This window comes from Prionailurus bengalensis, chromosome B1 (genome assembly GCF_016509475.1).
Source record: "Prionailurus bengalensis isolate Pbe53 chromosome B1, Fcat_Pben_1.1_paternal_pri, whole genome shotgun sequence".
Taxonomy (NCBI): domain Eukaryota; kingdom Metazoa; phylum Chordata; class Mammalia; order Carnivora; family Felidae; genus Prionailurus; species Prionailurus bengalensis.
Genome location: NC_057344.1, coordinates 117891196 through 117906618, shown reverse-complemented (window position 1 = coordinate 117906618; position 15423 = coordinate 117891196). Strand labels below are relative to the sequence as shown.

The window sequence follows — 15423 nt, the reverse complement described above, 5'->3', positions numbered from 1 at the left end:
ACAAGAGCCTGTATACTCTGTCACCTCTGGGTCCTCATCTCTGCTACTCGTGCTGTCCCTCCTGCAAGCCTGCTGTGCACCTGCACAAGGGCTTTTGTTCTTGGTATTCCCTCTGCCTCAGTGCTCTTCCCCCAGACCCCACGTGGGCCCACTTCTGCTTCTCTTCAACCTTTTGCCAGGCTGCCACCTTCCCAGTGTGGCCTGCCCTGACCTACTCAAGTTAATAGTTCAATTCACCCTCCTACCCCCGAACACAAACTGGATTGCCAATTCCCCTTACCCTGTTCTTTCTCTTCTACATATGATATAAATTACTACAATGTTCCTGATCTGTCTTCCCCACATAAATGCAAGGCCCACAGGGGCAGGGATTTCTGTATTTATGTTTTGCACTGACATATCCTAAGAACTTGGGACAGTATCTGGCCCATATACAGGTAGTCAATAAATAATGGTTGAATTTTAAAATAGCAAAAAATGAGGAAGCATTTCTAGAAACAGAGGGTTGGCTAATTAAAAATCATTGTAGTGGGATGCGCTCAGGACTGGAGTAATTAACCCCCCTCTAATCTTTCTGTGCGATTCAACCCTTAGGAACCAGGTATTTTACAAGGGGAAAGAGCCCTTGATGTATTGGGCATTCTGAAGAGAGAAGAGACGCTCTGACAGCTTTCCTCTCGGGGTGTACCAAGATACCTTTAGAGTCACGGCACTCAGGGTCTGACTGATGGATGCATTGTTAGTCCCGACACAAAGAGAGCTCAATAAATATTTTTTGACTGAAGGAAAGAACAGTTAAGCCTTCCTCTCTAGCTGCCCTGGGCTGCTAGCTCCTTTTAAGTTGGGGAATAACCTGAGAAGTGGAGTCTGTTCTCAACAGGTCATCCAAATATCAGGTCAGCTGCAGCAGCCCTGACCTCGGCTGGGGCTCACACGTTTTATAAAGCTCTTGTGTCTTGATGCCACCATGGTCTTCTGCTGCTCCTGTCAGAGCACAGCCACCTGTTGACGGTTTCAACTCCTCAGAGGCCGTCCCATCAGAAGCAGTGGCTCATCTCTCACTGTGCCTCAGGAAGACAGACGGCAGGTGTGGGGCTGGTGGGGTGTCCAAGTCTTAGGGCATTGGGCTCTCTGCTGTCAGCACAGAGGCTGCTTGGATCCTCTGTTCCCCCTTTTTCTGCCCCTCCCCTGTTCACACTCACTCTCACTAAAAAATAAACAAACATTAAAAAAAAAAGTACAAAGATGATGAAAAAAGATTCTACTCAGAAATTATAGGTGTGATCCACTGTATAAGATGCTAATAAGTAATAAAGATAAATGAGCAGTCACAAGACATACCTTTATCAGGATGCCTGGGTAGCTCAGTCGGTTAAGCATCTGACTTCAGCTCAGGTCATGATCTCAGTTTGTGGGTTCAAGCCCCATGTTGGGCTCTGTTCTGACAGCTGAGAGCCTGGAGCCTGCTTCAGATTCTGTGTCTCCCTGTCTCTCTGCCCCTCTTCCACTTGCACTCTCTCTCTCTCAAAAATAAATAAACATTAAAAAAAGACATATCTTTACCTATGACAATGCAATGAGCCCTCTTCCGGGGGCTATTAATGAGTACACAAACTGCTAAAAATACATGTAGTTCTTGATGGAGAAATGGATTTTATGAAATTCAATGCACTCCTTCTGTAGAACAGTGGTGTGATATTAAATATACCATGTATAAAATAATTCTGTATTTAAAAAAAAACCTCATAAAAATTTCAATTTTAGGCATTTGTAATAACAGTAAGTTTGAGAACAATGAATCGATAGTCTACCCACTTTTTCATAGCCACGGGAACTGGTTGTGGGTGTTACCTAACCCATCCATGGATCACTTTTGGTTTCCTAATTAGTTTTAGGCAATTTTAACAATGATTCACTCTATTTTTTCCCAGGAGTTTTCCTTTGTAACTATACAGTATAACATCTATTCAATTTAGTTGTTCTCTGGGAAAGGGCTGGCGAAGATCAGATTAGCTCATTTGGGAGACACTATGAAATAGCCATTCAATTAAATATAACTGTCACCATTATAATGATGACCATGTAGCAATGCAGACATTTATAAGAAAAATTAAAATTTAACATTATGTATTTTTTTTTAAGTTTTTTAACGTTTATTTATTTTTGAGTGAGAAAGAGAGAGAGAACATGAAGGAGGGGCAGAGAGAGGGAGACACAGAATCAGAAGCAGGCTCCAGGCTCTGAGCTATCAGCACAGAGCCCGACGCGGGGCTTGAACTCATGGATCGTGAGATCACAACCCGAGCCGAAGTCAGACGCCCAACCGACTGAGTCACCCAGACGCCCCTAACATTATGTATTTTTTAAGACCATAACTATGCAAAATCATACACTATGAAGACAATTTTGATCAACCATACTGCAGTGAGCCAGGCTCACTAATCCGGCATCATCTAAGAGTCATGGACTTCCAGGAGGAGAGGAGTAAAGCAGGTGTGAGCTACCCCACCAGACATGGCCTCTCTCTTCCAACTCTTGGGAGATTAATATGCCGTATGCCAAGAGCCCAGTAATTTATCCTTTGATAATTTGGCTTATTGTTTACAACTACTGCAGTAATAGTTGTTCCTTATTTTCCCTTTTGGTGTTTTATTATTTCCACAACATAGAAAATCAATGTGTCAATAAATAAAATTAAAAACAACAGATTCCCTCACATTTTTTGATGTCCTCCGAAGGAGTTTACACATTCCCAAAGATGTCTCAGGTGAACATTACTATGTCACCTGGGCTAATCACTTAAACTGTCCACACCTGTTTCCTCATCTGTGACAGGCATACTCTGGGCTTCGCCTACATCCCACGGTGGCTGTATGTGAGAAGCAGCATGCACGCAGGGTGGGAAAACAGGATTTAATTTTTTAACGTTTATTTATTTTTGAGAAGAGAGAGCATGAGCAGGGGAGGAGAGAGAAAGAGGGAGCCACAGAATCCGAAGCAGGCTCCAGGCTCTGAGCTGTTAGCACAGAGCCCGACGTGGGGCTCGAACTCACGGACCCCGAGATCATGACCTGAGCCGAAGTCGGCCACTTAACCGACTGAGCCACCCAGGTGCCCCGGGAAAACACAGGATTTAGAGCCATGTAGTCAAGAGTTCTAATTCTGGCTGTGAACCTTACTGTGTGACCTCAAGCAAGTTATAGAACTTCTCAGAGCCTCAGTATGAAGTGAGCACTCTCCACCGTACAAGGGCATACGCACACAGGGCCCCTAAAACAGCACCTGATACACAACAGACGCTCAAGAAATGGTAGCTATTAGAACAGTGCTTTGTAAACCTCAAAGCACATTGTGCAAATACAGCATGCTCATAATGATAACAGGAAGGGGGAGAAAAGATGTGACCAGGATCAGCAAGGGAAGTACAGAACAGGGAGTGTGTGAACACAGTAGATGTGCTTGGGGAGGAGTGAGTGGCATGGCGTGGTTGGAGGGTGGGACTCCTGAGGAAGTCAGTCTGGTTTTTATTCTCCAGAACATGGAAACCCCATTGAAGGCATTCCGAGAAAAATATAACTGGGCAAGACCTATGCTTTAGGAAAATAACTGGAAATGTGGAGGATGGTATGAAAAGGAGAAAAGCCAGAGGCAGAACAACATGTTGAGGAGACAACAGGGCATGAAGTGGAGCTAGGCCAGTGAGGCCGAGGCAGAGGGCTCGGTCTGGGATGCATGGAGAAGAGCCGGGAAGCTGGTAAATGGAGCCAAGTGACCTGATAGGAAATCCAGCACAGTGTGGGTACAAAGGAATGGAGAGGGAAAAGCAACATTTAGATGATCTTTATCAACAAAGACAGGAGAAGGGAGGTTCAATATGATTCCAAGGGTTTGAGTGGGGGGCTAGGAGAATGTTAATTCCACTGCTGAAGGCCCCGGGAAGATAAGAGTACAGTTCCGGACCAGAGGGGTTGAAGGAATTTGAGGAGACATCCAACAGAGACCCCAGATGACAGACCTGGGCTTCTTTTGTAGATTTGGGTGTCATCACCAGAGGGATGAGAATTGAAACTAAGGGGCCTGAGATTCAGAGAGTTTAGGCCCTCCAAAATATTAAGTTACAGGAAAGAGCTTTCATAAATGTAAACACGTACACAGGACTAGTAAGAGGACACAGGTTGGCTAAAGAAAGGTTCCACCAGCAACTTGCAAAAAGATAATATGGTGTGAAAATGAGAATAATATCTATACAAATCTATTAACTTACTAAATTTATAAATTCTACATTAACCCATAGAAATAAAGCTAATAAAATGGTTGGGTTCCTTTGGAACCCAGAAATTAGTATAGTCAAAACTCACTGCTTCTAAATTTCTGCTATGAAATTAAACAAAATCTTCTTTTCATACCAATAAATATCCCAAATAATTCAAAAATTTCAGTTTATTTACATATTGTATATCTCAAAAGAAGTTGGGGAAAAAAATGAAGTTTTAACAGGAAGTCAGTGAATTCTCATAGCTCTGCTGGTCTCTAGCATTTGGGGAGAGGGAGTCGTGGAGTCCTCGGAGATTGGAATCTTGATGACAGAACTTCAAATGTTCCAGTCACTTGCCAAGGAAGTGCCATACTTGCTCTGTGTCTGAAATGGTGGAAGGGGGTGTCAGGGAAGGGGTAAACAGCAAGGGAGAGAGGGAGAGATGGAGGGAAGAGAGATTTCAGTTACACCTTGAGGAAGTATTTAGGCAGATAAAAACAATCATGAGCTTGCTATGACACACTTCCCTATTTAAAGTTACTCCCCTTTAAATCCCAAGTTCTCTCATTTGGCTCAAGCCTTATATAAAACTGGGCTAAACACTCCGGAGCCTTCCCATTTTATTTCCTACATTTTCCTGGATCATTTTAGTCTCTACTGAATAACACAGAAGTTAGTGCCCTAGCGTCAGCATGAAAGGTCTAGGGAAAAAGCCCTGTATGGTAAAATTTGACTGCTTGTCAAATATCCAAAAAATGGAATAGTATTGCAGAGAAACAATCTGTTAGTTTCCCATATAAGGAATATAGCTTGCTTTCCCATGAAATGTCTATGGACTTGTTCTTTTCTAAACACCATAGAACTTGACAGAGTAAACAGTTCTCATTTTTCCTCCAATTTTGCGAGCTGAATGCTCTTCTAATGTTTTATATTAAAACAAAGGGCCAAAAATTTTGCAAAGTTTCAAAGACAAATGATATGTGTCTATGCTTGTATTTTGAAATTTTTACTACAGAACATTTTTACTTGTTTCTCAAAACAGCTTCAGATAATGGCAAGAAAAAATAAAGTTATTTTCCATCCTACGATAAACTGTGATTTTAAGATATTTATTTAAAATGAATGATTCATGGGGCGCCTGGGTGGCGCAGTCGGTTAAGCGTCCGACTTCAGCTAGGTCATGATCTCACGGTCCGTGAGTTCGAGCCCCGCATCGGGCTCTGGGCTGATGGCTCGGAGCCTGGAGCCTGTTTCCGATTCTGTGTCTCCCTCTCTCTCTGCCCCTCCCCCGTTCATGCTCTATCTCTCTCTGTCCCAAAAATAAATAAACGTTGAAAAAAAAAAATTAAAAAAAAAATAAATAAAATGAATGATTCATTAAGGTGACAAGATAATTAAAAGAATCTTCCAAATTCAGATTACCTGGAGTCTCATTAAATTTATCAGAATTACCTGAAAACTTTCAGTACTTCACCAAAAGTCGCTAACATAATCAAACTACTGTCTAGCCTAAAAGCAGTAAATGTGCTCCTTTTCATTTTTTTAAATTACAAAATAAATGATTTCATTTGAAAATTTTAGTGACTATTTAAAAAAGTTATTTTACTTGGCTTATATAACTTTAATTAATCTATTGTGCTTTTTTGTCTGGTTTCCACCACTATAAACACATCTAGCTCAAGAACCAAAATATACCATACCTTCTTCATTACGTTCCTTATTCAGTGACGAGGACACCTGAAAGATAAAGACAGAGATGAATCCCTGTTATGAATATTTAGATGTGGAAACTACGCCCAGGACGTTTGTTTTGTTTTGTATTTTTATGGAACTATACAACAAAGTTTACAAGCAACGGTTCTCTAACCTGAAAAAAGGAAGTACTTCTCTTTGCCTTTAATTATCACTGCTTCTTCTTTTGGATAAACAAACCACAGACTCAGAGTCAAACAGAAAAAGCATGCTCGAAAATATTTTTCTCATTAACCCATGGGAACTACTGAGAATGTGAAGAGAAGAGAGAGAGGTTTCCTTTCAGTTGTTTCTTTGGCCGAGGACTAGGGGACGCAAACCCAACACACACATTCATGGATACGTCAGGCACACAAACACACATTGTGGAATTTATTTAGCTGTCTTCCAGAGCATTTAAATTAATTTTTCTGTTCATTTCCATGACTGGGCCAAGATTTTTAGAACAGATGCAGTATAATCTGTGATAGACAAGTTTGAAAGAAAAGCTTTTCTGAGATACCAGATTTTTTTCATAATTAAGAACAATACATTTTTTAGTTTTTTTTTTCTTCCATCTTGTTTTATTGAGAGATTCCCTCATCCACACAGAGGAATGCACAAAGCCCAAGGATAAACATCTATGCAGTCACCACCCAAGTCGAGAAATGGAATAGGCCAGGCCCTCCCCCAGTCATAACCTCTTTTCCCCTAGGGATAATCACTACCCAAATTTTGTAACACATTTCAGATTTCAAATTTAACAATCAACTTCTAATTCTAATTCTCTGAATTTGCTCATCCTAAGTAGGAAAGATCTGCCTCTAACACTTGAGGTCTGGGGCAAAGGTACGAATGGAAGACCCCATACCACACATGGTAATACTTAAAAGTTCTAAATCAAGCTAACAGAATGATAAATTGAACATAAAGTATGTTCCATTCTATTATCTTGATAAATATACTTTTGTGATGACTTGGAAGCCTTGCTTGGCATTCTAGACACCTCAGAGACTGCCTGAACATAGCCGAGTAAGGAAGAGAGGCACAGGGCCCTCAACCTACCCCACTTCTCTCTTTCCTCAGGCTCCAGTCTGTATTGAGGGCCTCATTTGTGCAAGGGCAGAAACTCCAGGCCACAAACCTACACACTCCCTTCCTCCAAACAGCCACCCACTGGCCCCTGCAGAAATGATGCAAGCAAATGATTCACACAGGAATGAGCACAGACCTGGGGAAATGCCCACAGAGGCTGTAGGAACAGGCTTGTAGCAACCTGGGCAAAGAATTCCAGGGTCTTGAGTAGCTAGAGGGTGGTATGGAACAGGGGCGCTTGGCTCCTGGTGAATGCACAACTATGGTCCCCTGGTCTTGTGGGGAGGGATGTAACTGGATGAAGGCCAAAGCAGGACCCTCTACAAAGCAGAATGCAAAGTAGGGCTCTCCTTGCTTAGGTATAAGGGTACTACTAAGATCAAGTCAGTAAGGAAGAAAAACTTAAATTTCAGCAATATTAAAATAGTCCCTGTAATGATTAATGTGTTACCTTGGAGGGTGTTTTTAGCTGAGATTAACATTTAAATTGGTAAACTCTCAGTGAAGCAGACTGCCCTCTGTAATGTGGGTGGGCCTCAACTAATCAGTTGAAGGTGTGAAGAGAACAAAAAGACCAGCCTCCCAAGCAAGAGGAAATTTTCCAGCGAACTGCCTTTGGACTTCCCCTGCATCACTGGCTCCCCTCTTGTCTCCAGCTTGCTGGCCTACTCAGATTTTGGACTTGTTAAGCCTCCATACTCACTTTTTACATGTATCTACATATCCTATTGTTTCTTTGGAGAACCTTAATATATTCTCCGAATCATAAATGGTTTCAAGTTATTTTTCTCTCTACTCTTTACGAAAAAGGCCAATCAAATATGCTTTATTTTCGGTCACAGAAAAATCAGGTAACAATGTAAATAAATAAAGAAGACCTCTGTATAATGTCATGTAAAACCTCCTTGAGATTCCCAAGTACTTCAAAAAAACAAAAATTCTATTCACCTTCCTAGCACAGAGAAAATGCTTAATCATGGTTGGTTTTGAGGATGACAGAACTTATGTAAAAACTTATGTAAAAACCACCACAGTATAAAAATTATACTGAGAGTAGGCCCTTGGGATTTGATGGCTCTGTTTTACTACACAGATTATAAAACAGAGTAACCTGTTTATTTCTTGGAAATTGGTATGCTCAATCAACAGTGCAGGACATCTATCACAAAGTTTGTTGGAAAGTTAGCTGTTTAGATTTCCTGTTTAGAATGGGCAGCTGTTTCTTGCTGGAGCTGCCAAACATTTCAGGGGAAGAAAACGTATGGTATACATATGTACATCAGAGACATGGAGAGTTGGGTTCCAAACCACTGCAATAAAGCAAATACTGCAGTGAAGTGAGTCAAATGAATTTTTTGATTTCCTAGTACGTAAGAAAGTATGTTTGCACTATAGTCTATTAAAATACAGTGTGCAATAGCGTATCTAAAATAACAATGTACATACCTTAATTTAAAAATTACTGAGAAAAAATGCTAACTATCACCTAGGCTTTCAGCGAGTCAGTCTTTTTGTTGGTGGAAGGACCTGCCCTCACATTGCTGGCTGCTGACTGATCATGGTGGTGGTTGCTGCAGGTTTGGGTGGCTGTAGCAATTTTTAAAACTAAGACAACAACGAAGTTTGCCACATTGATTGACTCCTCCGTTCATGAATAAGTTCTCTGTAGCATGTGATGCTGTTTGGATAGCATATTACCTACAGTAGAACTTCTTTCAAAACAGGAGTCAGTATTCTCAAACCCTGCCCCTGGCTTTACCAACTGAATATATGTAATATTCTAAATCCTTTATTGTCATTTCAACCATCTTTAAAGCATCTTCAGCAGGAACAGATTCCATTTCAAGAAAACACTTTCTTGGCTCATCCATAAAAAGCAACTCATCCATTCAACTTTCATCATGAGATTGTAGCAATTCAGTCACATCTTCAAACTCCACTTATAATTCTAGCTCTCTTGCTATTTCTACCACATCTGTAGTTACTTCCTCCACTGAAGTCTTGAGCCCTCAAAGTCATCCATGAGGGTTGGAATCGACTTCTTCCAAATTATGACTTCTTCCTATGAATCATAATGTATTTAATGATGTCTAGAAGGGTGAATCCTTTCCAGGTTTTCAATTTACTTTGCCCAGATCCGTCAGAGGAACCACTTATCTATGGCAGCTACAGCCTTATGAAATTTTTTTTTTTAAGTTTTATTTTTATTTTGAGAGAGAGACAGCCTGAGTGGAGGAGGGGCAGAAAGACAGAATCCCAAGCAGTTCCCGGGCTGCCAGTGCAGAGCCAGATGTGGGGCTCAAACTCATGAAACTGTGAAATCATGACCCAAGCCGAAACCAAGAGTTGGACACTTAACTGACTGAGCCACCCAGGTCTCATGAAATGTACTTCTTAAATGTTAAGACTTGAAAGTCGAAATTACTCCTTTGATCCATGCACTGCAGAGTGCATGTTGTGTCAGCAGACACGAAAACAACATGAATCTCACTGTATAGCTGTTGGCACTCTTGGGGAACCAGGTGTATTGTCAATGAGTGATCATATTTTGAAAAGTCTTTTTCTAAACAGGTCTCAACAGTGGGCTTAAAATATTCAGCAAACCATATTGTACACAGACGTGCTGTCATTCAGGCTTTGTTGTCCCATTTACAGAACACAGACAGAGTAGATTTAGCCTAATTCTGAAGGGCCGAAGGATGTGGGGGATGGCAATAAAGTCACCAGCTCCATTAGCCTATTCTTTGAAACTCTGAAAGCCAGGCACTGACTTCTCCTCTTTGGCTATGACAGTTTTAGATGGCAGCACCTTCCAAAAGAAGGCTGTTTAATCCACACTGAAAATCCGTTGTTTAGTGTAGCCATTCTCATTTTTTAGCTAGACTTTCTGGGTAACATGTTGCAGCTGCCTTTACCTTTAACTTCTGTGTTATGGAGAGGCTTCTTTCCTAAAACCTCATGAAGCCACCTCCGCTAGCTTCCACCTTTTTTTCTGCAGCTTCCTCAGCTCTGAATTTACAAAATTCAGAAAAGTTAGGGCCTTGCCCTGGTTCATGCTTTAGCTTAAGGGAATGTTGTGGCTGGTTTGATCTTCTATCCAGACCCCTCAAACTTTCTGTTTCATCAATAAGGCTGTTTTGCTTTATCATTTGGTTGTTCACGGGAGTAGCCTTCAAGAACTTTTCCTTTGTGCTCGCAATTAGGTTAATTTTATGAAGCAAGAGGCCTACCTTTCGGCCTGTCTTGGCTTTCAACATGTGCATTCTCCATGAAGCTTTATCGTTTTTAACTTCTGATTTAAAATGGAAGATGTGAGACTCTTCCTTTCACTGGAACACTTGGAGGCCACTGTAGGGTTATTAATTGGCCTAATTTCAATATTGTGTTTCAGGCAATAGAAAAGCCTCTCTATGGGCCAGATGGGAACAGCCAGACAGTGGAACAGTCAGAACACATATAACATTTATCCATTAAGTTCACCATTTCATATGAGTGTGGTTTGTGGCACCCCAAAACAATTACAAGAGTAATATCAGAGTTCACTAATCACAGATCACCATAACAAATGTAATAATAAAAAAAAGTCTGAGATATTGTGAGAATTACCAAAATATGACACAGACACAAAGTGAGCAAATGCTTTTAGAAAAACGGCACCAATACACTTGCTCAACACAGTTACCACAAACCTCAATATGAGTATGATGTAGTATCTGTGAAGCACAATAAAGTGAACTGCAATAAAAGGAGGTATGCCTGTACAAAATAGAACACTTGGGTAACTCCTCATTAGCCTCAGGAAAGAAATGGACAAACTACTCTAGCAGGAACATCATCCCATTTTATTTTAAAAATAATTTCTGGAATGTTCTTATAACTTCATTCTTTTCAAAAGATCATTTCTACTTTTAAGTAATCTCCACACCCAACATGGGGCTTGAAATCACAAACCCAAGATCAAGAGCCGCATGCTCTACCGACTGAGCCAGCCAGGTGCCCTCTTATTTCTTCATTCTTAAAATATATTTCTTGGTCCGTAAAAATATTCAGTATGCACAAAGCTTTGTATAAAAGAAAACGAACATCCCAAGTCTAGAACTCAGAGATAAGAACTATTATAGTTTCAAGGTCATTTTTTTAACCTTTTTCCATTGTTAACTCATGCCAAAAGAGAGATGGATATTTAAGTTTGAAAACAACAAGGGATGCATGACACACAGCCACTACTATTTAATTCTTCACATAGTCAATGGCCTCCTGATTCATAAACATGACAACAAACTACACCTTCTTACAGGAAGTGGAGTAAGTAAGAGAAGCACCTAAAACTGACCCAATCCCAATTCTGTCAGGTGTCCCCATCACTACATTTTCATGGTTAGAAACATACAAAGGATTTTCAGTTACTTACTGGAAAAATGTGGGCACCCTCTAATAATCCAGTACAAATTCTCCACAAAAGAGTATTATTTTATACTCTTATTTCAAAATACTATCTTCTCCCCTTTTCCCACTCCAAAAATACTTCCTCATGAATATTAGTATATTTGATTTCTTTCCAACTAATCTACAGTTTGCATTACCAAAGTATGTCTTTTTCTTTGACCCATCAAAGAAAGCTCACTCTAGCCTCTATCCCTATTCACGCATAAACTATATTTTGGGTTGATACGAACCATTAATAAAACTGCTCTGTACTTAGTGTTTCTCCTTCTAAAAAGCCCACTAGGTCCCTACGAGCATCTTTCATTCCAGGTTACATTTGTTCAAACTGACTAACACGATACACTGATTGAAACAATATAAAATTGTGCTTTTACTGTATGAGTTGATATTCTTTCACTTTATTATTATAAGGGTTCAAAATTAAAGGGAAAAAAAGTGCCTGGTTTTTCATTCAGGTAGAACAGGGTTTTTGGTTGAATTATGTTTCCAAAGTTCATAGGGCAGTTGCTCTACATTAATTTTACTTTTATATTCCTTTTGTGATTTTTGCTTTAGAAATCCAGCAAAATATGACCAATTCTTAGTTATCCAGAGACAAAATGTAGAAGTATTTTAAGTCGTGTAAGTTTAATCTACTGCCTCTCCCTTTCAATAATGTATGTAATTGGCTAGAATCTAACAAAATGGTTGATTTTATTTTAACTTCTCTTGTCCAGGAGCACCTAGGTGGCTCAGTCAGTTGAGCATCCAACCTTGGGATTATGACCTGAGCCGGAATCAAGAGCTGAACACTCAACTGACTGAGCCATCCAAGTGCCCCACTTTTATTTTTTAGAGAGAATATATTTTTAATTTTTTTTTCAACGTTTTTTATTTATTTTGGGACAGAGAGAGACAGAGCATGAATGGGGGAGGGGCAGAGAGAGAGGGAGACACAGAATCGGAAACAGGCTCCAGGCTCTGAGCCATCAGCCCAGAGCCCGACGCAGGGCTCGAACTCACGGACCGCGAGATCGTGACCTGGCTGAAGTCGAATGCTTAACCGACTGCGCCACCCAGGCGCCCCTAGAGAGAATATATTTTTAAGTAAAATAGAAAAATCCCCTTTCTCCTTCTCCTTCCAAGTACTACTCATTGTGCATCCATGAACCATCACCACTGCCATCTCTAAGCTTTGTGTGCTCCAGCTTTACCTGAGACTGCTTTTAGGGGGAACCTGGCCATGTGAAAGCAAAAACAAACACTGCAGCTGCTAAGACTTCTCTGAGAGGCACTCTCTCATCCCAGTTCCAGAAGTTTCTAGTGCTTTCCATCACTCCTATGAGCTAAAGATTCACAGTCTCATGAGACTGGGCCCCTGCAACTGAGCAGGAGTGTGCTTATTCTCCTTGCCCTGAATCCTAGATTCTAAGAATTTTAATCCCCATGGCTACCAGAGTGTAGAGGGTCTGAGGCAGGTCTAGGAATTTCTTTAACAATGAGTGTGGTTCTTTGTCGCCCTACATGTATGTACTGAGTTTGCATGTGCCACCTCACAAAGTTCTTTTATTCCCCCAGTAAAATGACTACTGTCACCAAATATTTAAAAACCTTACAAATTACCCAATTCAGACATTCCCCAATCCATTTCCTCAGAGAGCAGATTACAAGGAAAGTGCTTAAATAAAAGCATGTGGGAGAATTCTGGGTAAAAATTCCCAGATGGGAAAAGTAGTTAAGTATTAGAATAAGTTGTTATATTGTGGAAACTAATTTCTTCTCTTTCCCCCTCCTCTTCTTCCTGTTTAAGTCTCTGAATATAAGACTAATTCTCACTGAATAATTTATATTAGTCACAATGACCTTTACAATACCCAACAATGGAATGGGCTATCCCATGAGGGAGTATAACACTGGAAATACTCAAGAGGCTGGAATAGAAGGGATTTTTCTCTATGTGGTCAATTTAACTCAACAACATTAATGCCAAGTAACAGTGAAATCAACGTTTATTGAATATTTTCTGTTTCACATTTTACCCGGATTATCTCATTCAGTTCTCTACACTAACTCTTGTAAGAAAGATATTATTAGCAGCTCCATTTTATAAATAAAGAAACCAGGCATAAACAAGTTAAATAATTTGCTTTAAGTTATAAGTGAAAGACCTGGGATTTGGACCTAGACAGCCTGACTCCAGAACAAACCTTTTTTTTTCCTGTTAAAAATTTCCTTGGACTAACTCTGACATGAAACAAACTGTGCATACTATATTTATAGCATGTAGTTCTGACACATGTACACACTCATAAAGTCATTATCACAATCAAGATAATAAATATATTCACCATCATCCCCAATTTCTTCCTGTCCCTGTAAGAGAAATTGTAACATCTTTCCTTCCTGGCTCTCTCCCAAACTCTCCAACCAATGATGTTTTGTGTCATCATACATTAGCATTTACATTTCCTAAAATTGTATATAAATGGTATGATATAATATATATATATATATATATATATATATATATATATATATGTGTATGTCTGCCTTTTTTCACTCAACATTTTTTTTGAAACTCAGCCATGTTATAGCACAGGTCAAATATTCACTTCTTTTTATTTTTATTTTATCTTTTTATACTGCTTTTTATAAGCAGTATTCCCATACTTAACATACACCCTGAATATACCACAATTCATCCATCCATTCATCTGTTGATGGACATTTGGGCTGTTTCCAGGAGTTTTTGTCTATTACAAATAAAGCTGATATAAACATTTGTGTATAAGTGTTTTTGTATGGACATATACTTCCATTTCTCTTGGGTAAATATCTAAAAGTGGAATGGCTAGATCATATGGTAGGTAGATATTTAACTTCTCAAGAAAATGCCAAACTATTTTCCACAGTGGTTGTATCATTTTTCATTCCAACCAGCAGACTATGAAGTACCTCCACATTCATGCCAACAACTGGGATGGCCAATCTCTTAAATTTTTAGCTATTCTAAAAAGTGTGCATAAGCATGTCACTGTGGTTTTTAAGTTGCATTTTCTTAATGATTAGTCAAGTTAAGGATCATCTCATGTGTTTTCAGTATGTCTTCTTTGGTAAAGTGACCATTTGCACATTTTCTTTGGAGGTGAAGGGATGGTTTATTTTCTTATTAATGAATTGTGAGAGTTCTTTATTCTAATACAAGTCCCTTTATCAGGTATATGATTTTCAAATATTTTCTTATAGTATGTGGCTTCTTTTCATTCTCTTAAGAGTATTTTTTACAGAACAGAAAACTTTAATTTTGGTGAAATCTAATTTACCATTTTAAAAAACAGGTTATGCTTTTAGTGCCATATCTAAAAAACTTTGCCTAACTACCCAAGATCAAAATAGGTTTATAGTTTTAGGTTTTAAATTTTGGACTAGGATACATTTTAGACAATTATCATATAAAGTGCAAGGTATGGACTGAAGTGAGGTTTCTTTGGTACCCTATGGAATAACCAACTGTTCAAGTCCTACTTATTTAAAAGATTATCATTTTGAAAATCAGTTGTGCACATACATGTAGGTCTATTTCTGTATTTAATTCCATTCATTTCTTTGTCTAGTTTTACCCCATTACTTAGCTCTCTTGATTATTGTAGTTTTATAAAATATCTTTTTTTTTTAATTTTTTTTTTCAACGTTTATTTATTTTTGGGACAGAGAGAGACAGAGCATGAACAGGGGAGGGGCAGAGAGAGAGGGAGACACAGAATCGGAAACTGGCTCCAGGCTCTGAGCCATCAGCCCAGAGCCTGACGCGGGGCTCGAACTCCCGGACCGCGAGATCGTGACCTGGCTGAAGTCAGACGCTTAACCGACTGCACCACCCAGGCACCCCTATAAAATATCTTGAAAAAAGGAAATTA

General features: G+C 39.6%; 1 protein-coding gene across 2 annotated transcripts in view; it reads right to left on the bottom strand.

The window, feature by feature from the left end:
* Positions 1-4422: 4422 nt before the first annotated feature.
* The window catches only part of PPA2 (inorganic pyrophosphatase 2), a 92382-nt gene continuing 81381 nt past the window's right edge, over positions 4423-15423 (bottom strand). For both annotated transcript variants that reach the window (XM_043571260.1, XM_043571267.1), the window contains 2 exons: positions 5956-5992; positions 4423-4639 (listed from right to left, as the gene is read on the bottom strand). In XM_043571260.1, the coding sequence (XP_043427195.1) occupies positions 4605-4639; positions 5956-5992 (72 nt within the window). In that variant the 3' untranslated portion in view covers positions 4423-4604. The remainder of the gene's footprint in view (positions 4640-5955; positions 5993-15423) is intronic.